The sequence below is a fragment of the Dermacentor variabilis genome, unplaced genomic scaffold (assembly GCF_050947875.1).
Source record: "Dermacentor variabilis isolate Ectoservices unplaced genomic scaffold, ASM5094787v1 scaffold_12, whole genome shotgun sequence".
Taxonomy (NCBI): domain Eukaryota; kingdom Metazoa; phylum Arthropoda; class Arachnida; order Ixodida; family Ixodidae; genus Dermacentor; species Dermacentor variabilis.
The window spans coordinates 40,530,935-40,554,118 of NW_027460280.1; the positions used below are offsets into that span (position 1 = coordinate 40,530,935).

Genomic DNA, 23,184 nt, shown 5'->3' on the forward strand with positions numbered 1-23,184 from the left:
AAAGAATGTCTGCAAATTCAACACTCGCAGTTATGTATAATGCTCCTCTAAACACTTAACATTCTCCTAGTACTTACCTATGAGAGACATTGCATTTTACATGGAAGAAAAATCTTGGCGTTTGATGTCAACATTAAAATCCGTGTTAGAAGGGCACTGCCGAGGAAAGGTTTTATCATGATTCTTATTACTCTGGCGAGTTCTTCTAGTGAAATGTGGCCACTGTATTAATGGGTGAAATTTAAAAAAAATGAAATTATGGGGTTTTACATGCCAAAACCACTTTGATTATGAGGCGCGCCATAGTGGGAGACTCCGGAAATTTCGACCACCTGAGGTTCTTTAACGTGCACCTAAATCTAAGCACATGGGTGTTTCCGCATTTTGCCCCCATCGAAATGCGGCCGCTGTGGCAGCCCAACACCATAGCCACTAAGCAACCACAGCGGGTATGTATTAATGCGTAAAAGGAAGAGTTAGGCGAGAATATTGTGTGAAAAGGTTTGCTACAACTTTCACCGTTCTCTGAAACAGGCATCCAGAAAACGCATTGGCTGTTAGTAAAACGATTGTGCATCATGTATAGGATGTATATACTTCACGAATACCATAACAGCAATCACCTGAAAGAAATTTTTGTGGTTAAGATTGAGAACCAATCAATTGCAAGTGATGAAATGTTTCGTAGTGGCCCACACTAGCCTTTATAGACAATATGGCACATCCCTCCCACAACGGAAGCAACCGACTGTCGTTATGGCGAGGCACCCATTGTCCGCGAAACACAGCTGTTCACTACAACTTCAAATTGAAACCCTGAAGTAGTCCTTTACAGTGCCAATTACAATGCATAATGTATACTCGAGGCAGTACAGCGCAGCTTAGGGTGCCTTGAAAAGGAAAATTCAAACACATTCTGCCTCACCATGTCTCAATCCTGCAGTGTTTCATTATACAAACTGAGAACTATTCGCTTCGTCAGTACATAAAAGAGAACCTCGCATACGCGCCTCATAAGGAAGACACCACAAGCCTCACATGAATTCATTTTACTTTTTACCTCCACTGGGGAATAATGATATCTTAAATCTGTCCCACACTGCTTATCAGTGAGGCTTTGGCTTCTTGCTGACGGCAGCCACACAGTCCAAAAGGCATATTTCACTCAAATATTTGGCCCGCACAGCCTGTGTCAGTTCTCCAAACAGATTTATCATGTCTGTTTCTAAAGCAAGAAACACCAGTAAATTGCTCAAGTGAGTTGAATGTGTAGCACGGAAAAAGAATTATAACAAATGATCATAGTGCCATTCTTCGCCATCACATCCGTTGAACGAAGAGCACGAAATCGCCGCATTGTGATGCTGCTATCAGTGCCGCCCAACAAGCTTTCTTGTGAGTGTTACAGGGACCCTTTAAGAAAATAGGTAATCAGTCATGTTTACTCCTGGCAATAAGCTAGGAAAGATACGTGGCACTGCACAAAGCAACAAAGAACAGCTGAACAGAAAAAGACCTGGTAGACCAGGCAGGTAAAGCCTCATTACAAGCTTGTAGACTGGTGTATAAGAGAAGTTTAAACGTTTTCTTTAGCTGTGGCAGCTTCTATATAAAGCAAACAGGTCTTTGCATCAATCAAAGCGAATAAGCATAAATATTCGTTGACTGGTGAAACTCAGTCTAACTTTCCGTCTTCTAACCGTCCTGTCTTCTTCTAGTCTGTGTGTGTGTCACTTTGCACTACAAACTAAGAATACATGTATGTTAGTCTAACCTTACCAAGAACTCGCACAATGGCAAGTGTACTCCTAAATTTGAGTATAGCGAAGTTCTTTGCAGACAAAGAAATGAAGCGCATTTTACTGTCTAGGTGCAGCACATCAGTAAAGGTGATAGCACATGCATAAGCTAGCCATCAATTATTTTGCATCAAGAGGAATTACCATGCTTGCATCGATAGCTTTTGGGGGTGTCATGTGCCCTTGTTTTGTAGGTTAGTACTACCTTCCACACAGCACAACCTTTTAGTTGGATAGTTGGCGTTCGTGTTGCCCTTTTCCTTTGTTTTGTATCAGTGTTTTCTATGCCTACCTCCGTCTTATGTCCCCATGCCATAAAATAGAATAATCAAAATACCATATCAATGAGCCCAAGTATTTAGCTTCACAGCAACAGCTTACCTCTTTCTTGAAGATAAGCTTTCCTTTCACATCTTTAAGGGCTTCAACACCTTCGAGACTTCCTTCAACAAGGTTTACTGCAAATGAACAAGGCAATGATAAAGGTGGGCCAAAGGGGCGCAGAGGCAAGTTTACACACAAACAAGAGCACCAAATAAGTCCCACTCACCAGAAGACACAAGCAGCTGTGTGGCATGAAGATATTGCTTTTTACTGAGGTAAGCATCTATCTTATCCGGCACTTCAACTAATGATTCACTGCAAATGAAAGCAAGAACACAGACAAGAGAGCTAAATGGCAAGAAAAAAAGATGGTCACACAATGGCAACTGCATATGAGAAGATCCACTGGCCCCTTAATATTTTACGAACTTACATTTCTTCAAGAAGTTGGAGTACATGCTTGTGCTCCACAGCCTCAAGCCAAAGCTTTTTTAGTTCATCTCGTTTGCAGTGTAGAAGAGTTTTGCAAGTTGTCAGCTTTTCCTTGATACATTGCACTTTGCTCCGTGATGCTGTAATAGAAGTGCCTATACTTCAGCACTGCATAAAAATCATCAAAAGCATGTGCTGAAAAAAAAAAAAAAACTTGCCTGATATTCGAGATGATATCTTACTAAAATCTTGCATTGCACGTGTGAGGTCCTCCTTATTTTCTGTAAAAACGTCGTTACCTTCCTCGATTAGTAAAACAGGAGAAATTCTACATTCCATGCTATATATACAACAGAAATTAATCCTCACTCGTAGAATGTAAATAAACCTTTAAAGATGGGAAATGGATGTGCAAGACGTTGCAAATGGAACGTTTTCTTGTAACTCACACACTTCAATAAATATCACACGATACGTGTTCTGACGATTTCTATTACTCACGTGCAACCAAATCATCCAACTTTTGATCGCTACGTTTAAAGTCCTTCTCAAGTTTCGCTTTCTCGCGATCACGATCGGCACTGTTTTGGCTGTCAAGTTGGAGAAAAGGGCGGAAACGGCACAGTCAGTAGATAACAGCAAAGAAAAGCTAATAAATTCTGCGAAACAGCAATGTGCTGTGAAACTGTATGCAAGACATTTATACCTGGCAGAGAGCGACCTGATAACCGATATAAGCAGGCCATTCTGAAATGAAAATGACAGAAAGGGCGTGTTCAGTACTTCGCGTGTGACCCAGACAGGGCTTTAACAAACAAGACCACAACTCCATCATCTGCTGGGAATATCACACACGTCCCGTATTAAAATGGTTCATTTAGGGAACCGCCATGCGCAGCAAAAGATGCACTACGAAGGCAATAAAATGATCAGAGTCCTTTTATCGCACGTACCCGCCTACAGCGGTAGAATGCAACTATCGACAAAAACAAATCGTTACCGAGTCTTTCGTTGTCTTGAATGTTCTCGGCGGCCGCACAGGACCACCCGATGAAGTGACATAGTTTGCCATCTTTCTGAAACGTGGTCAAGATAGCATTGAAGTTCGATTCGACGTTTTGCCACAAGAGCTCACGCCGGCGCACACACCTAAAATTACGCCATTTTCTCGATGGCCGTTTCAGCCGCCGGTGCTAGAGCCGATACCTCCGGTACTAAAAAAAAAAATATATATATAAAGCTATTTCAAAATAAAACATATTAAAACACAAGAGAAATTATAACCAAACATGAAACTTTTTAGTGAACTAAAAGTTTTATCATCAACATCTTATAATTTGTGTGCGAAACTCTCTAAAGCTTTTCTCTTTCGTTGCTGCCCGTCATGCTGCCCGTCGTTCGCGACAGGTTCACGCCGTTCACGCACGCAACCCCGTACCCGCGGTACCCGCTGCGTCAGTTTGCTTGGTTTGCTGGCCGGATCGAATAGCTGCTAGTAGCTTTACTGGGCCTGACTGGGCCTGGGCCCTGCTACGACGACAAGCGGTTGCTTGGAGGCGCATAGAAGTGTAGCGGTGGCCGTCCGGCGAGTTCGGCCAAAATGGTCCTCGAAAGCACTGTCGTTTGGTGAGTCGCGGCGAATGTTGATTTCGTCGTGTTCCTACGCGAAGTATCAACGTTTCTTTTCCTAGGACGAATGTTTTGTAGCATAGAAATTTCTTCTACCGTTAGCGGGATTCGCTGCTATTCATTGAAGCGGCGTCATGACTTGCACTACGAGTGCGAGGCTTAGCAATATTTATTACTGAGGAATATTACGGGAACCTCATTTCTATCTCTTCTTTCTCTTTTTTTTTTTTCAGTGTTGACAATAGTGAATACATGCGGAATGGCGACTTCATACCAACGCGCCTACAGGCGCAGCAGGAAGCTGTTAGTTTGGTGTGCCACTCGAAGACCCGATCTAACCCGGAGAACAACGTTGGCTTGCTGACACTCGCAAGGTAAAGATGTTTCCTCGTCGACGAGAAGAATACAAAGTAAAAAAAAACGTTGCCTTCGCTTCTGTAATCACTTATTTCCCCTTTATCCGTGCAGTTCTGAAGTATTAGCTACGCTTACCACTGATGTTGGACGCTTGCTATCGAAACTTCATCAAGTCCAGCCGAAAGGAGATATCAATTTCCTGACAGCTATCCGTATCGCACACGTACGTTTTAAGTTTATGTGCGGCTCGTGAGCTGTCACGGGGATTTTTGTGCAGCTGCCGCTTTCTGCTTGCTTGGTGGCGCGGGATTGAGCCTGTACAATTATTTTTGCAGCTCGTGCTCAAGCATCGCCAAGGCAAGAACCACAAGATGCGTATTGTAGTGTTCGTCGGCAGTCCTATCGAGACCGATTCGAAAGAGGTGTGTGTATGTTTTGTCTGGTGACCATGCTTTTCACTAACTGTAAACCTCTTTTAGCTTGCCAAGCTCGCAAAGCGGTTGAAAAAAGAAAAAGTGAACGTAGACATCGTGAACTTTGGAGAAGACGTAAGTAGCGTTTTTTCAGCAGTGCCTCTTGGTTTTAGATGATGCTAATGCTTCTTCTACTTATAGAACATCAACACTGAGAAGCTGGCAACTTTCATCAACACTCTGAATGGAAAAGATGGCAGTGGGTATGTTGTTTTACAAGTGCAAGCATAGGGAGAATATCGCAAATTATTCAGACGGTTTAACTATTGACCAGTTGAAAAATGGTAAATCCTTAAAGTGGAAACATTACAGACAGCATTAATGAGGTAAACAGTTGTGAGAGATGACTTGCAGGTTAATGTTTTCTTATCTTTGATATAGTTCAGGCTCTTCACTCTCGTGTTCAAAATTTGTTGCTGAAGGGAAGTCTTCCAAGTATTCAGGATGAGTGAGCGTTTTCCAAAAGCTATTTGGCATTTTGAGCTCCTTAGTTTTCTCTTCATGTAATGTAATGGAGGGATGAGAAAAAGAGAGGAAAGAGTATTGAACCGGCTACCAAATACATGGTAGTGAAGCTGTCTGGTTTAAGGCCATATCGTGCAATAAGTGCATGCATTCAGCATGCCATTTGCGTTCCTACACCATCTCTTGCCAAAGGAGAAATTGGGATAAAGAAATGGTCCATTGCATGAAGGTTGCCCCTTTTTATACCTTTTCTTTATTTCAAATACATTCTGCCTTGTTTTTATGTACTCAACAACTTTCTCAATTTTTTTCTTCTCTCCCGTAAAAAGACCAGTTCGTCTCATTTCTAAGCAGTTGGCATGTTAAATTTATTAACCCCTTAACTGCTGTGACAAATTACAAAAAAATTGTTGAGTCATGGTGGATTATTTTCTTGTCATAATTACAAGAAACTTACAAAAAACAAAGTTTCCAAAAATTCACGAGTTAGCTCACCATCAGCCCCAGCAAACGCTCATTATGATGGCAGGCTATCACGTCATTGGCAGTTAAGGGTTTAACCACTTATAAAGTCAGTAGTATGGACACATAATTTCTTATTGTACAATTCATTTGGTCTGCTACCCTAATGAAGAATAGGGGAACATCAAAGGCTATGCACAAGTTCTGGCATGCTATGTCATTAAAAGCATAGTGACGAATTCCACTGTACAGACATGGAAATACACCTCCTTGGGTATCTTTTAATCTTTGCCATGTGCATTTGCGGCACCGGGAATTTCTTTGGGACAGATGCGTTGGATTTCTTGACATCGCATAGGCGATATTGTATGGGTATTGTCACTTTTTACAGTGAGCATGAAAGCTATACTTATGTTGCTTGGAATCTCTGGTGCCTTTTGTCCTCATCGCAGTGGCAAAAGGTGCATTGACTCTGAGCAAGCATTTACGTAACTATTTTTTTTTTTTTTAGCTTCTGGTACAACTTGTGTTGCAACAGATACTACAGTGTGCTGTATACATGAACCTTTCCTGCAGTTCCCACCTAGTGACAGTACCACCAGGCCACCAGACTCACCTGTCCGATGCACTTATCAGCTCTCCAGTGATTCAAGGCGAGGATGGCACAGGTGGCATTGGCTTGGGTGTTGGTGGCTTCGAATTTGGTGTAGATCCAAATGAAGACCCAGAACTAGCCCTGGTAAGCATCAGTTTCAAACAGAGTAGCAATGTATTAATAGCATGTTGGTAGTAAGGATTTCCAAAGGACTGTGCTTGAGAACCTGTGCCTGTGCGATTCTAGTGAAATAGCACATCAGTAACTAATAGTGGCTACATTCAGGTTGAAAGCATGTGTTAACCATCTTGTTGACAACTGCTTTGATCCTTGTTTCAATTGTCATCTGCCAGCTTTATTTGCCAAATGGTCATTACTGTGTGCACTGCAAAACTTGCTTGAAATTCTTTCAGATGGTGCATGAAATGTCTGATGGTTAGTCTCGTTCCATAGTCCTAACATCTTCGGGTTTTTTTTTTTAAACTGGATGCATTTTTTTTTACACTGGATGCATAGCGCGCAAAGGACAATCCACAAAGACTAGAGAGGACAAGCACTAGTCTTGGTGGGTTCTCCTTTGCGCGCTGTGCTTCCAGTGTAACTGTTTTACCAACCAGCCCAAGCCTATACAGTGAAACCTCGTTAAACCGTAGTTGGCCAGAGCTCGGAAAAAGTACGTACTAAATGGTAGTATTGTTTAACCGAAACAGCATGAGATCGCCCACTTACCTGTTGAAAATGGAACTCTGAGAGAGTGCGATGAAAGGGGAAAAAAACATGCAGTACCATATTTACTCGCATAATGATCGCACTCGCGTTATGATCGCACCCCTGAATTTTGTCATCAAAATTCTATTTTTTTTTATTTCCCGTGTAATGATCGCGCTTACCATCTGTCTAATGCTACGCGAACGACTCTTCAAGACAAACCAGGCGGTCTGCACGCACCAAACATTCTTAAACAGATGGCCCATTTCATTCCTTTCATCACTTTCCGCACTTCCATGACAAAAGAAAAAAACTACACCCACACTTGCCTTTATTATGTGTAGGCTTTATAATGGTCAACAACAACAAAAAAGGCGCCTTTCGATTCTTCTCGTCTGCACTCGTGGGCACGCAACAAACCACGAGCGGCAATGATAGCAGGCACGTTTACACTGATAGGCTGGAAGCGTACCCTATTCATACGCCAGCGCTTGTAACACAGCTAAGATATTCGCCCACCCTTTGCGGAAAAGTGCCGTATTAGGATAGTAGTGAAGACAAATTCCGCAGTTTCCACAGCATGCCTGCCATGTGTTTCTATGTCACTGGCAGCTAAGCGCGCCCATCTGTTTCTGTCCCCTCAAAGTGGACATGGCTACGTTATTGCCTCAAACTTGCCGATATTAACGATATTATTCATTACAGATACGAAAGAAACTGTTACAATGCACGTAATGTACTCATGAAAAGAAGAAAAAATCGCGTTCGGCGCGTTTGGCTTGCTCCGCCGGCTGCCATTTTTGTTTTGGTGCCCCGCACTACATACAACGGCAGCCGCCTATTTGTTGACCTGTTGTCATCCCACAGCAAACGCAAAATGAATTTTTCTTTTTTTTGCGGGAAATTTAACCTGCGTAATGAACGCACCCCTGAATTGGCGTCAATGTTTTTTTTTTACAAAAAAGTGCGAGCATTATGGGAGTAAATACAGTATTTATTCACTTCGCGTGACAAAAATGTTATTTTTGTTTGATGCCGCGGCGGCCTAGCACGACAATGACAGCAGCCTCAAACTTGCCGTAAAAACCGGACTATAGGTCGGACCGGAATATAGGTCGATCCCCCAACTAACGAATTCTAAAACTGAAAAAAATATTTTTCAATGGCCAAAGTACCGAAAGACACCCTTACCTTGAAACAAATGCGACCCAGCCGGTTGCACAATGGTGACAGTATTTATTTAAAGGCTGCTCGCATGTGCAGCTGGCCAAGCTTTTAACAGTTTTAACAGTAACTCTTGGTATGCTTCACTGCGTAAAACTGCTGTATTAAGGCAAAGCTGACTTTCGGTAACTGGCAGCATTTTTACAATTGCTAGTACGTACAGTGGTGCGTGGAGTTCCTTGCGCCGCTTAATGTTTTTGCGCAGGCGTGTGTAAGAGTGGGTGTGAGAGAGAAAATCTGAGGGCCTTTGCCCCTTGAATATGTGACTGCATAGGAACTACAGAAGAGGTTTTTTAGCTCGTGTTGTATGCAGTTTTCCTTTACACATGCCGGCATTGCGGAGTGCGGTCGAGTTTGTTTACACTCAGCCGCTGGCTCCCCGCGCGGTAAGGCAGTGGGCATGGATGCCCCATTTGGTGATCGCTATGTCTGAAGGGGCAAGGTTCTGACTGGTGTTGTAAGCTGCGGTTGCTTTTTTGTCGCTCGGAGTGCATTTTTTACAAGAACTGCTCGAGGAGGGCACATGTAACCGGCAAATGGAGGCCTCAGGAGAGCACCTGAAGTTATAATAAAGCAGGCGGCGCAGGATCTCCAGGGCGCCCAAGGGGAGCGGTGAGATCAAATCTGGAAGCAGGGTGGCCCGTGGGTTGGGGCCGCGGAGGCCGAAGCGTGCCAGGGAGTGTTCGCATAAAAATTTGGCTGTCCGCAATAGCGGACAGCCGATCTTACACACCCCTGGCATGCGCAGGCCTCGGCGAGCCCCAACCCACGAACTAGTCCGGGTTCTATCTTTGGTGTCCCCATTGGCTGCTTTGGTGTTCTGGAGGTGCCGCCACTAATGTGAAATAGTGACATAGAAACATGATTGAATAAAGATTGAATAAATATAATTACGTCCAGCTGCCAACTTGTGACGTTAAGTTCAGCACTACCGCGCCCCGTGACCTCTACCGGCATGCCCAGGGACAAACGCATACAACATGCGCTAAGAAACTCCTCTGTAGTGCCTAGGCAGAGTCATATATTCAAGGAGCAAGTCCCCACATTTCCTCTCTTGCACCCGCTCTTACTCACGCATGCGCGCAGACGTCCAGCGTCTCTGCAAGTGCCACGCCCCTTTGTGCCTACTAACAATTGTAAATGAACCAGCATTATGTAACGTGTCATGCTTTCCAAGCCATTGGCAAGGATTGCAAAGACTGAGTTGGTGCCAGTGCTAACAGCGGAAATTGTTTTAATAAAAAACATGGCACCGAACAGCAAGAAGACTTCGTAGCGAACGATGAAGTAGCTAGGCCTAGCGTTGCTGCGGTGGTGGCTACGGTGGCCAATGGATCTGCATGCGAGAACACCTGTTCAAGGCGGCGAAATAATCAGAATGGCAGCGGCAGTGGCTTTCATCAATGCCATTTCAAACCTGCAATCATGGCAAAAAGTCTGGAAGATTGTACAGTGAAGAGTTTTTGCGTCCAAAATTTCAAACATTCCTATACATTGACTCTGCGGGGTACCGTGGTGGTGCCGCGAAGGCATCCGAATTATGAGGCATGTCCAAAAAGTCGGTTGTTCACTGTATTGGGGCATGGTAACCTACTCTTTTGACCTAAGTGACCAAGTAGACTGTATTTTTAGACTTCCAAAAGGCCTTGTGGTTACATAAATTATGTCTGCATTCATCCTACTATAGTCGATTAGATCAGAAATTATTTGGCTGGGCAAATGCAGCATGTCTTAATCAAGAGTTAAATCAACTGGTGTCGCTTTAACTTCTGGCATACCCCAAAGGTCTTCTTTGGGGCCATTATTTTTAGTTCATGTTATGGGTATTGTGCAAGGACTTTAGTGCAAAGTGCGATTGTATGCAGATAACTGCTTAAAATAGATAATCGAAATGATCATGTTAGCTGCCTACAGAGTGATTTAAACACACTTCAAGGTCGATGCTTGAAGTTTGGCATGTTTTTAAACAGTGCAAAGTGTGAACTCTCGTCTTTCAGCCTCCCTGTGAGATTAGCTTATAATTTGGATGGACTGCCTCTTGAAAATTTTCATAATACAGTCGAACCCGGCTATATCGAACTTGCAAAAAAACGCCTATCAGTTCGATATAGAGCATAATTCGATATAAGCCTGCTAAATAATTGGATGTCATAAAAGCACATACCATTTATAAAAGCACTTTATTCATTAAACTAGCTTAGTTTCGCACGAAACAGTCCTGCATTTTCTTCTGCTTTGGCAATTTCGCTGCCTGCGACGCACGCACTTTTCCACATTAAGGAGTCTGAGCAGCTGAGGCCGCAACTTTCCGCATTCGCGCACAAGCACCGGACTAGTGCGAGCGCACCAATCACTTCGGAGGATATGGGCCAAGGACCGTCGTTGCTTTCCTCATTGTGCCCACTTTCACTTGTGCTCGGTACAATGTTGGCAATGTAGTCTTCGTTTTCGGGCTCTCCCGTGGTCGCGACACATCATTTGCGCTCACAAACTCATCCACCGTTGATTCGTCAACAGCTTCCGAAAATTCTGACAGTTCGCTCCAAACTTCGGCAACACTGGCGACGGCTTCGTCGCATTCATCAGAATTTACGGTCATCACCGAGCACGCGGAAGTCTGCACGGCTGAAGCAATTTCAGATTAACCACTCGTACACGGCCGTGCGTATGGGTCGGGCGCCACGGGCACCGGGTCGCGAGTTTGGACGCTTTAGCCCTAATCTCCCCCTTATTCTTCAAGATCGTGCTGAGAGTGCTCCTCGGAATCTTGTGCTCCGCGGGGACATCCGACTTCTCACTGCGTTCGACACGATTTATGATTGCGAGCTTCACGACGAAAGGCAAATTCTTCCGCTTCATCACGGCAACACTGCGAGGGAAGGCCTACAAGGCGCACACTACAGCGAGACAAGTCGCACTTTCGCCATCTTGCATGGCGAGGGCACGAGAGCATCTGATTGGCTGTCTGAGCAAGCGCTGTGGGCGGGCCAGGATAATTTTTTGCAGGGGGGGTGCCGATGGCTCGTCCGAAGCAGCGCGGTCAGGCGCGGTCACGGTAGGGAGAGCGGTTGGATGGAGCCGCGCCGCCGGGTTTTCTCCGCCACCGCGAGGGAAAGCCAACTTCCGGGGGCACTTTCCGCCGCTTGACGTTCGATATATCGGGTGTCGCTGCTATTTTTGTTCGATGTAAGCGTAATTTTTGCGATATATACTCATTGTAACTACATCGTGTCCAGAAATTGTTCGATATATAGAATAATTCTATGTAAACGGGTTCGATATAGTCTGGTTCGACTGTACCCTCAAAAGTCTAAAAGAACAGCTTCACAACACAAATGTGTGCACAGTACTAGAGTACACTTAACACAGCTTGGAACCCTCAAGTCTCTCTTACAAACTCGGAACGCATTCAAAACTGCGGTGCTAGGTTGGTTTCTGGAAATCGCAACTTCCACAGCAAACTAGAAGAAAGGGGGTTAACCGAGGGGTCCGATTTTCATGAATCATATCCAGGGTTCGCACGGGTCCTTGAAAACGTTGAAAACCCTTGAATTTGAAAATGTGATTTTCAAGGCCTTGAAAACCTTGAAATATTTAGTGGTGCTGAAAAACCCTTGAATTCCATGATGATAGTCATTGGCGCCGTTCAGCGAATGCCCGTTGATCAACTGGCCACATTGAAAGTGAGGGTTGCCTCCCGATCTAAGCCAAGAAAATCCAGTCCGGTTCGGGCGTTCGTCCTCCATGTTGTCATATTGTCGGGCTGTGTTTTTTTGTTCGCTGCTGTCGCGCACTTTTTATAGTTGCCGTCCTCATACCGCTTGTTAATCGCCTCCCGTTGGCTTATTCAGAGCATGTGTATTGTGGCATGCGCTGGACGTGGACGTAATTGTGTGTGCGCGCAATGCCCAAGAAGTGCAATTTCCAGCGATCGTGGCTTAGCCATGACGAGTACAAAGACTGGATTGCGCCAGACACCACAAGTTCGCATTGTGCTAGATACAGATCGTGTGGAAAAGTGTTTGACATCTCGTCGATGGGAGAGTCTGCACTGAAGAGCCACAAGAGGAGTTCGAAATACAGCGCGAGCATGAAGAACGCAGCAGGTAGCTCCATGTTGAACTACGTGACATCGCGCAAGTGTGGCGAATCCGTTCGTGTGGTCGAAACGCAGTCCTCGAATTTGAATGCCGCAAGCAAGGCTTACGATTTAGTGACTGAAGCGGAAATATTGTGGGCTTTGGAAGTTGTCACGTGTCATTACTCGTACAACTCATCCGCCCACACAAGCAATCTGTTCAAGAGAATTTTCCTGATAGCGAAGTGGCGAAGGTCTTCACATGTGGAGAGAAAAAGTGCGCGTACCTAGCGTGTCGTGGTCTTGGACCATTCTTTCTATCGTCCATTAATCAGGCGATAGATAAGTGCGACTATTACGTCGTTCTGTTTGATGAATCTGCAAATGATTACCTCCATCAGAAGCAGATGGATATACATGTCAGGTACTGGTATGAATCTAAAAAAATAACAAGGTACTTCACATCTGTTTTTATGGGCCACACGACGGCAGATGACATTGAGGATAAATTGTTGAAGGCACTGGAGCCATTACCACTTGTTAAGATCCTACAAGTGCCCATGGACGGACCGAATGTCACCTTCAAATTTTTCAGAAGCTTTCAGGAGCACCTGCAAAAAAAGCTATCAAGTACAATGCCTAGATTTAGGCACTCGCGGTCTGCACGTTGTGCACAACGCCTACAGGGCAGGTGTAACTGCCAGCAAGTGGGGAGTGGACAATGCGTTGGCGGGCTAGTTGGTGCGAATCCATGAATACTTTGTTAAGCGCAAAAAGACAGACACAAGAAAGACGACAGGACAAGGCGCTTTGTCCTGTCGTCTTTCTTGTGTCTGTCTTTTTGCGCTTAACAAAGTATTCATGGGGAGTGGACATCCGGCTAAGTGCATTGTTTGAAGATTCCCCGGCGAGGCAAGAAGACTTCGTAGCGGTGACTGGTCAGGCTACATTTCCCCTTAAGTATGTCGCGCTTTGCTGGTTGGAAAACGTTCTGTTAATTGCACGAGCCCTTTCACTGTGGCCTGGTGTGAGAATTTACATTGAGTCTGCAAGAAAGAAAGAAGTGAACCAGCCGAAATGTGTCTCCTTTCAAAACTTGCTCAGTTTCTCCAGTGACCCACTAGTCCCAGCAAAACTTTGCCCTTGGGATTGCACTAATTCTGAAACCTTTCCCGACGGACTATCAGGCAGACCAACCACTTGTTTTTTTTTTTCTGGCCAGGGGCCTTGAAACAATTGTCAGGAAGCTTCTCATAAAGTTTGTGAAGTTTTCAGTTCTCTCTGCGTGAGTTGGGACTACAGGCCTGTTGAAAATCAACATTGAAGATGTGAACAGTCACACAGCACTTGAGAAAGTGGACATTGGTTATGCTGCTGAACAAATTTTGAAGAATTCCAAGGTCAGTGCAAAAGATGTGTTTGCATTTAAAATAGAATGCAAGCAGTTCCTTGTTAGTGTGTGTAAAAAGGTTCTTGAGAAGAGTCCTTTAAGATTCCCTTTAGTTAGAGGCCTTTCCTCACTGGATCCCCGTCAAATGTGCACCAAGCCAGACCAGTGCCTAGCAGGACTCAAGAATGTTTTGAATGCCCTCATCGCTGCAAAAAGGTTGAGCGATCACCAACGGGACTCTGTTCTCTCTGAGTACGCCGAAATGCTGCAGATGGAGAAGCACAAGCTGCGATTGTTTGAAAAGAGCTCTGACAGGCTAGACATTGTTTTCTTAGAATTCCTAAAGTTCAATTCCTCCTACGCTGAGCTTTGGACAGTAGTCCAACTTTTGCTTGTGCTCAGCCACGGCCAGGCAACTGTGAACTGTGAAAAGAGGATTTAGTGTCAACCGGCGGGTCTGTGTGGTAAACCTGAAGTCTGTCGTATGTCTCACAATGCGTTATGTGATGCCATTGATAAGGCAGGTGGCATCCTTAACATTCCTATAACAAAGGAGTTGAGGACGTCCGCTTCAGCTGTAAGGCATTGTTATGCATATCTGGAGGCGCAGAAGGAGCAGCTTGAAGAAGCAAAGAGTCAGAGGCGCCTTGATGAGGAAGAAATTGATATCTTAAAAAAAAAGAAAGCAAGACTTGAAGCAACCGTTGCTGATCTGACAGCTTCAGCACACAACTTTGCTGAGAAAGCAGAAGAGACAGGCGACGTCGTGCACATTGTGAAGTCAAGTTGCCTTAGGAAAACAGCAAAAAGCAAGACGGAAGAACTTCTAAACATTAAGCAAGAAATAATCACAAAGCTTCAGGAGCTTTCATGAACGTTTGTTACGACCTGTCTTAGTTTAGTATTAAACTACTCTAGTCTGTAAGTGCGTCTTTTTCTTAGTGTTCAATAAATTTGTTGCAGCATGTTTTAAAAAAGTTGTTTCATTATAAAGGGTACTAAATTGAGTATTGAAATGAGTCCTTGAAAAAAACTTTTGGAGGCCTTGAAAGTCCTTAAAAACCCTTGAATTTCTGCCTTCAAAGCCTGTACGAACCCTCATATCACAAGAAGCCAACAAACACTGACACCAAGAACACGGAAGAAATTACTTGTACTTACTAAATGAATTAAAGAAATTATGAATTAATGGAAATGAAAGTGGATGAAAAAACAACTTGCTGCTGGGAACGATCCCACGTCTTCGCATTACGCATTCGATGCTCTACCAATTGAGCTATCGCGGCGACGTTTCCTCATCCACTTTCTTGGGTATTTGTTTCGTACTATAACCCTGGGGGTGTTAACCAACGCTACCACTCACAAACCTTGGTGGCGGATGTGGAACATCCTTTCTGCCGCAGGCGTCACGAGTGCGTGATCTTTTTGGGTGAAGGCAACTGGTCAGTAAACCCACGCATGCTACCTGAAGGCATCAATGTTGCCGGATTCGAGACCCTCGTTATGTAATAAACTAGAACAAAGGGGGTTAACCGAGGGGCCCGATTTTTATTAGTCATAAGAAGCCAACCAACATTGACACCAAGAACAACATAGGGGAAATTACTTGTGCTTACGAAATGAATTAAAAAAATTATAAATAATGGAAATGAAAGTGGAGAGCTAACAATTGTAGAGCAACATGAAAGATTGCCAATACAGCTGTCTATGGCTCAATATGTGCTACATAAAAGTGTGAAAGGAGCCCGCGAATACATGTGAAGTGCCTCGAGCGGCCAGTCTTGCGGCAGTTTTGCGTGTATTCGCGGGCTTCTTTCACGCTCAGAAAAACTTTTATGTAGCATGTATGGAGCAACAGAAAGCTGTATTGGGAGTTTCTCATGTTGCTCTACAATTTTCTCCTGGACACTTTTAATCTAATTATAGTATTTGATAAATTTAATTAGACTAATTATCGAATGAGGCAGAATGCAAAAAATAATGAGTATCTCAAAGCAACGGCAAACATTACCTTGGTTATGTCCAGCTACGTGGCATTTGCATGTCTTCAAATCTTGGTGCGTGATAGTTGGGACACCCTGTAAATGTACAATTTTCAGCACTGTATCTCAAAATAGTTTTTTTCTATAAACCCATTTTTGCCTTAAAAGAAGCAGGAAGGAAACCCTAGCACACGCTTCATCACCGCACCCTTCAGCATGCCTTCCGGCACATGTCGGTCACTGATGGAGGAAAGGTAACTTTCAATGCGACTTCAGCGACGGTTTTCGGTTTGGTGTGCTGTACCGCACAGTTGTATTGGTGCTATATTTAAACTATCTCCTTAGTTCGAACTCCATTCTACTCTTAACAAATTTCCGGTCCCCCTTGGAGTTGGAATTAACGATATTCTACTGTACTACAAATAGCTTGGTAAGCACATAACCTCTTGTGAGGATCGCATGTCCTCATGAGCAAATTCCATGCTTGGATACCTGAAACGCTGATTTTCTTTTACAACATGGCTGCTGAAAATAGTTGTATTATGTGTGACCTATTATTGAAAATACCACTTCAAATAGGACCCTGCCGCATAACTTCATTAAGTTACCTTGCAGAATCGTAACTCATTTATCTTGTCTAATAATCATGCTGCCAGTATAAATAGCATAAAACACATTGTCACCATTCCCCTCCCTTTCAGCTATTTGCTGTGTGCTGTCATAACATTTATCATAACTTCACACCATACCTGCCCATCACATTTCCACACATGTTGATTGTCCTTGTAAGCTCACCATAGTGTACCAAAACATTGTCATATACTCATATTTCTTCCAAAAACGTGCCTCAAGGGGAACCATCTGCATGACAAATTGGTCACCATAACAAACGGTCGGATTTCTTGCCACACTGAGTAATGTATAACAAAAATGCAATTCAACATCTGATTCATTCCCTATGTTTTCGAAGCATTTATTTCCCCCCTATCAGGGTGTATACCAACTGGGACAACTGGGAATTATCAGGGAATGAATAGTCCAGAACTACTCAGGGAAAACTCTGGGAATTTTTGCTTCAATCAGGGAAAATTAGCTTTCATTTTATTGAAAGGGAACAATCTCCTTACTGCTGGCTCAAGTAAAAGAGGGGAATCGTAACGAATTCTCTCTGACACAGTGTTGTCGGCTGGAGGAGTTGCCAGTGTACAGTCAACAACGGATTTTCCAGACGGCCAATTTTGAGGAAATTCCCAAATATGTGGATGGCTTCGCGGCACCACCACGTGCCCAATAGAGTCAATGTATAAGAAAGTATGAAATTTCAGATTCAAGAACCCTTTGCTATCCGATTTTTTTTAACTTTTTGCTGCGACCCCAGGTCCGAAACAGCATTCATCAAATCCAACACTGCCTTTAGATTATCTCGCTGCCTGGAACCAGCGCTCTCGTAGGCAGATCTGCTGGCAGCCGTAGCCGCCACTGCAGCAACGCGAGGCTTAGTTGCTTCGATGTTCACTATTAAGGCTCTTGCCGTTTGGTGCCGTGTTTTTTATTGAAAGAATTCGCCGCTGCCAGTAATGGCACTGACTTCGCCTCTGTAATCCTCGCGATTGCCTTCGAAGCTTAGAAGGCGTGGCACATTGCATGATGCTGGTTCCTGAAAGGCAGCTTCGCCTCAGCACAGCGATGGTACATAGTGAAGCGTACGTGAAGTATTGTGAAGAAGCTTAACAAGCGTGGGAAGGGGCATTTGTCACGGGACACAGTACACATTCCATAATTATACACACGTGCACCCGCCGTCTCCTGTCACAGTACGAGCACTGATATGCCTAATAAGTGTAGTGACAGGCCTTCGGAGCTTTTTAGGACATGCTTGTGATGATTTGAGCCCGTAAGGGCAGTAAGAGACATGCATTCATTTTTTTTGACTGCCCGATTTGATTTTTCTGACGTTTTTGAGGCCCTAGGGAGTCCGAAAAATTGGACGTTGACTGTACAACTGACCAAGAGGATGCTTCAAATGGTCGGTGGCGCAAATGCGTGGCAAAAGGAGGATGAGAACAGAAAGGACCGACACATTGAGGAATTAACCAGAAAAGAAGCATGCTGCCGCTTCTTTCAAGGAGCTTGAGTTCAAAATACATTGTTGGCTGATGCAACGATGCAGGTGACCCTCATGCAAACCAAATAAACTCTTGAAAGCAGTGAAACGAAACACTGAGGCGTGCGCGGGCTGAAAGTATGTCAGGACAGTTGAGTTGACTTCACAGCTGTTACGAGAGAATCTCGCTTGTGACAAAGTTCAGGCCTCATATGAATGAGCTTGTTATCAATTGATAAATATAGCTTATATTTAAAAATATTTCCTTCTGTATGCATCTCCTTTTTATTCATGTTTGAGAATGTTACTCTATTTGCAGTGGGTTTTACCATATTTTTTTTTTTTTTGAAGGTATTCTATTTGCTGTGCATTTCTCTAACCCCTCCCTTCAGTTTTCTATTTTGAATAAAATAAACCCTACTCCTTACTATTCAAACTGGATTATTATTATTATTATTATTATTATTATTATTATTAGGGTTTTTTTTTTTTTTTTGTGCTTGAGTGACAGCATTGGGTGACGTGGTGTCAGCCTGTGTTGGCATAAAATAAAGTTCTGTGTCACTCGGGGAAAACCTCGAAAACTCTGGGAATTTGAAGATGTCAATTTGGTAGACACCCTTCCTATGTTCATAGCTATAGACCGTTCTTTCGTAGGCGCCGTCATATTGTGAACGCAGTGGCGCCGCCTATGAGCAGCGCCATACTGGCTTGGGTGAAAGCGGTCTTTTGCATGGCAGGTATACGCTCGGCGGTAGGTTCTGGCGTTTGTTTTCGCGGTCGTGCGGACTGTTTAGTATGATGTGCGTCTTCTACGTGGTAAACGGCTCTGTGAGGCGTGCTGAAGTGGTTTAAGGTGTCGTGGCTAGAATTGGTGGACGGAACACGCAGCCCGATGTGTGCGCGCATATTTGAGCCTACAATCAGCCTCGGAAGTCAATTGTGTATTTCTGAATGTTCCAATTACTAATGTGACTGACCTTATTGCAGTATTATCCTCTATTCCTAAGCTGCGGTTTAGGAGCCATGAAACATACGCGATGATCGTAACAGCATGGGTACCGTTCTGCTACGATAGGAGCTGTGCTGTTATACTTTGACAAGTGTTCAATCTATTCGCTGCAGGTTAAATTGCGTGACTACTTGGTTGGATCCATGAGGTTTCCACCCATGAATAAAATAGTTTTGGCTGCTAATAGCAGCATACCTTACAGTCCGTATTAAGCTTGTATATTTTAACGACACGGCTTAACCCACTTCTGTTCACCATGCAGGTCAGTAACCAGTGTCGCCTTTTCGCTAAAAAATCTAGCAATAGATGCCTTATTCAGCTACCGAGCCCTCAGTGCTGTGTTTGTATCATGTCTGATTGTATTAACAGTGTTTGTTCTTTGCCACTTATGTTATCCGGAGACATTGAAACTAACCCAGGACCCCCCCACCCTAAATGAAATACTAAATGAACTAAAAGGCTTGTCTTCTGGTCAAGCCCAGCTCATTGGAGACGTGCAGAGCCTAAAGAGCCAGCTCTCAAGCACCGATAAAACCATTTCCGAACTAGGCAAAAGAATAGACAGTTTAGAATCGCACTACCACCAGCTTCAAACGCTCCGAACGGAATTAGACACCGTTGCAACCACCACCTCTCAGACTACTCGACAGGTCTCGGTATTGGAGACTCGGCTGGACGACGTGGAAAACCGCTCCCGACGAAACAACTTGTTTACGGCATAGCGGACGACACGCCATCCGAGACCAACGCTCAGTCTGAGGAGCTAATCACTGCGTTTTGCAGGGACCATTTCAATGTAGCCATTGAATCTAAGGAAATAGAGCGTGCCCACCGTCTTGGTCGCCGCTTGCGAGACCGGTGCCGCCCCATAATAGTAAAATTTACCTCTTTTAAAACCAAGGAAACTGTTCTCGCTAATGGCTCTCAACTCAAAAATACACATTTTAGCATTGGGGAAGATTTCTCGCCTCACGTTCGGAACGCACGGAAGCACTTTCTCGCTTTTGCTAAAGAAAAATCTGGTCCTTTTCTTTTACGATATAAAACATTATTTATGGGCTCCAAACTCTACGTATTCGACGATGCAACCGAAACTGTCGATGAAAAATCATAGCTACCCCCTCCCCACCCCAAATCATTAAATGGTTCTGTTCCTGGTCACAAAGCTAATCTCTCTTTTTCGATTATTTTCACAAACATTCGCAGCTTTCTTTCTAAACGCCACCACGTGTCAAGCCTTGTATCTTCATCCAGTAGCAATTTACTTATTCTAACTGAAACGTGGTTGACCTCTGACGTCACCGATGGCGAAGTTTTATCCGACTTGCCCAACTTTAATCTTTTTAGAAAGGATCGTCTCAGCACACGCGGCGGGGGCATCCTCATTGCTGCAAACAAACAGCTTTCGTGTTCTGTTATCAAAATATCCTCCGACCTTGAAATATTATGGTTAATCTGTCGTTCCGCACCACAGTCTGTGCTCTTAGGAGTTTGCTACAGGCCTCCTAGACACACTCCAGATTTTTCACGCGAACTTAATAATATTTTAACCAAACTTTCGACTAAATACCCTAATGCTCGCATCGTTCTCTTTGGAGACTTTAACTTTCCGAATATCGATTGGATGACCCTAGCCTCGTCAGCACCCAATGCGAAAGAATCTAACGAATTTCTTGACGTTTGCCTAAACTTAATCTTACTCAGCTGATATCACAACCTACACGAGTCACTTCCGATACCGCCAATATTCTTGACATAATCTTAACAACAGATCCAGGGCGCCTGTCTTCTATAACATTTCTAAAAGAAATAAGTGACCACAAAGTAATCCATGCTAATTTTGCCTTTGTTCCCGAAATACGCCAAGCTTGCAGGAAAACAATTCGACTATATGACAAGGGGAACTATGGGGCCATCATTAGTGAACTTAATGCCTTTTTTCCATCGTTTCAAGATTGTTTTTGGGAACGACCTATTAACGAAAACTGGTCACTCTTCAAAAACAAAATGAACCGATTAGCTGATGACTTCATCCCTAAGGTAACTTTCCGTCCCACCCGCCAAAAACCTTGGTTTACTAAGTCATTAAAATCGCTTGAAAACAAGAAGAAACGTCTTTTTCGTGTCGCCAAGACTAGAAACAGTGTTTGCGCATGGGACAAATACAACATTGCAGAAAAAGCATACTTAACAGAAGTGCGCAACGCTAAATACTCATTCTTTCACACTGAGCTACCAAAAATCCTTGCTGATTCACCCAAACGTTTCTGGCAAATTCTAAACCCTAAATTCTAAACACCCTTCCTGTTATCCTTACTAATCAATCTGGTCAAGAAGCAAGTTGTTCAGAAAGTGCCAATATATTTAATATAGCCTTTTCGTCTGTCTTTACAAATGAACCTAACCCTACTGAAACAGAACTGTTTTCCGCTAGTTTACCAGAAATTCCACCCATAAGCATTAGTTTCTCTGGTATCCTGTCCTTAATTGAAAAAATGAAATTGTCATCTTCTACTGGTACGGACGAAATAAATTCCAAGCTCTTAAAAAACAGTAAGCACATATCTGCCGAATTTTTACTGTTACTGTTTTCCCAGTCACTCTCCTCAGGAATTCTCCCTTACGACTGGAAGTGTGGGAAGGTAATTCCAGTTCACAAAGCAGGCAACAGAGACTGTCCGTTAAATTACCGCCCCATATCTCTAACCAGTGTGTGCTGCAAACTCATGGAACATATCATATACCCTCAGGTCATGCATTTCCTTGATTCTAACAGCTTTTTTAATCCCTCTCAACACGGATTTCGAAAAGGCCTCTCATGCGAATCCCAACTAGCCCTTTTTCTTCACGACCTGAATGCTAACCTCGACACTAACCTACAAACAGATGCTATTTTCCTTGACTTCACCAAGGCTTTTGATAAAGTACCACACAAGCGTCTACTAATGAAGCTCTCTCAACTAAATCTGCCACACGACGTTCTAAACTGGATCGCCCAATTTCTGACTAACCGCCCTCAGTTTGTTTCCCTTAACAATGTCAAGTCTGACTCGCTCCCTGTAACGTCCGGCGTGCCGCAGGGATCTGTCCTCGGCCCACTTTTATTTCTAATATATATCGACTTGCCTAATAATTTATCATGTAACATCCGCATGTCCGCTGACGACTGTGTCATCTACCGCAAAATAACTAACATATCTGACCAAACAGCCCTACAAAATGATCTTAATAAAGTGTTCGACTGGTGTAACCGCTGGTTAATGATCCTTAATCCTAACAAATGTAAATTACTTTCCTTCCACCGCCGCAAAAACCCGCTCCAATTTCCCTATAAAATCGCTAACATACCAGTTGAAACAAGTGAATCCTATAAATACCTTGGTGTAACACTAACCCGTGATCTTTCCTGGCACACCCATGTCACGAATATCATTTCATCGGCTAACCGATCATTAGGATTTCTAAAACGTCATCTGCGTCACTCACCCTACCACGTAAGACTTTTGGCTTACCACTCGCTAATTCGACCCAAACTTGAGTACGCATCACCAATCTGGAGCCCTCACCAAGTTTATTTGATTAACGCTATCGAAGCAGTGCAAAATCGTGCTGCTCGCTTCATTCATTCTTCTTATTCATATGGTATCAGCGTGTCATCCCTTAAGAATAACTCTGGTCTGCCCACTCTTTCGTCTCGCCGCAGGATCGCCACACTATCACTTTACCACAAGTTTTATCACAGTTCTTTCAGCCATCCACCTTACATCGCTCCCGCCGCTCGCACGGGCCATCCACTTCAAGTCACCCGACCCCGTTCTGGCACCGCTACTTTTTCTGCATCATTTTTTTGCCGTGCAGCTTCAGAATGGAGTGGCCTTCCCCACAACATTGTTTCAATCACCTGTCCATCACGTTTTATTCAAAGTGTATCCATATACCTGTCTTGTTAAATACCTGTCGCATTTGTAGCATCTCTGTACAACGCACCCCTTATGTAACACCCCCTTGTGGGGTCTTTAAGGAAATAGTGAAGTCCAGCAAAGTGACCGTTTACGAACTGCACAAGTGTCCTAAGCAGTAGTAGGTGCTGAATTACGGATATATTTGTTCTATATAGCGCATGGGCCAAGCATACGGCATCAGCGGTTAT

The 23,184-nt window shown here is 43.9% G+C and overlaps 2 protein-coding genes across 5 annotated transcripts in view; one reads left to right on the top strand and one right to left on the bottom strand.

Annotated features, from left to right (window-relative positions):
* The window catches only part of Sec8 (exocyst complex component secretory 8), a 130,844-nt gene extending 127,101 nt beyond the window's left edge, over positions 1 to 3,743 (bottom strand). For 2 of the 4 annotated variants that reach the window (XM_075676613.1, XM_075676614.1), the window contains exons 1-7: positions 3,556 to 3,743; positions 3,262 to 3,302; positions 3,057 to 3,145; positions 2,774 to 2,836; positions 2,557 to 2,695; positions 2,350 to 2,438; positions 2,181 to 2,257 (exon numbers count right to left, since the gene is read on the bottom strand). In XM_075676613.1, the coding sequence (XP_075532728.1) occupies positions 2,181 to 2,257; positions 2,350 to 2,438; positions 2,557 to 2,695; positions 2,774 to 2,836; positions 3,057 to 3,145; positions 3,262 to 3,302; positions 3,556 to 3,627 (570 nt within the window). In that variant the 5' untranslated portion in view covers positions 3,628 to 3,743. The remainder of the gene's footprint in view (positions 1 to 2,180; positions 2,258 to 2,349; positions 2,439 to 2,556; positions 2,696 to 2,773; positions 2,837 to 3,056; positions 3,146 to 3,261; positions 3,303 to 3,555) is intronic. The other 2 variants (XM_075676611.1, XM_075676612.1) reach the window with 2 other exon arrangements.
* Positions 3,744 to 3,920: 177 nt separating this feature from the next.
* Positions 3,921 to 23,184, top strand: part of LOC142566035 (26S proteasome non-ATPase regulatory subunit 4-like) — a 47,490-nt gene continuing 28,226 nt past the window's right edge. Inside the window, exons 1-7 of the mRNA XM_075676738.1 lie at positions 3,921 to 4,181; positions 4,418 to 4,558; positions 4,653 to 4,764; positions 4,877 to 4,963; positions 5,021 to 5,089; positions 5,156 to 5,217; positions 6,518 to 6,680. Of these exons, the coding sequence (XP_075532853.1) occupies positions 4,156 to 4,181; positions 4,418 to 4,558; positions 4,653 to 4,764; positions 4,877 to 4,963; positions 5,021 to 5,089; positions 5,156 to 5,217; positions 6,518 to 6,680 (660 nt within the window). The 5' untranslated portion in view covers positions 3,921 to 4,155. The remainder of the gene's footprint in view (positions 4,182 to 4,417; positions 4,559 to 4,652; positions 4,765 to 4,876; positions 4,964 to 5,020; positions 5,090 to 5,155; positions 5,218 to 6,517; positions 6,681 to 23,184) is intronic.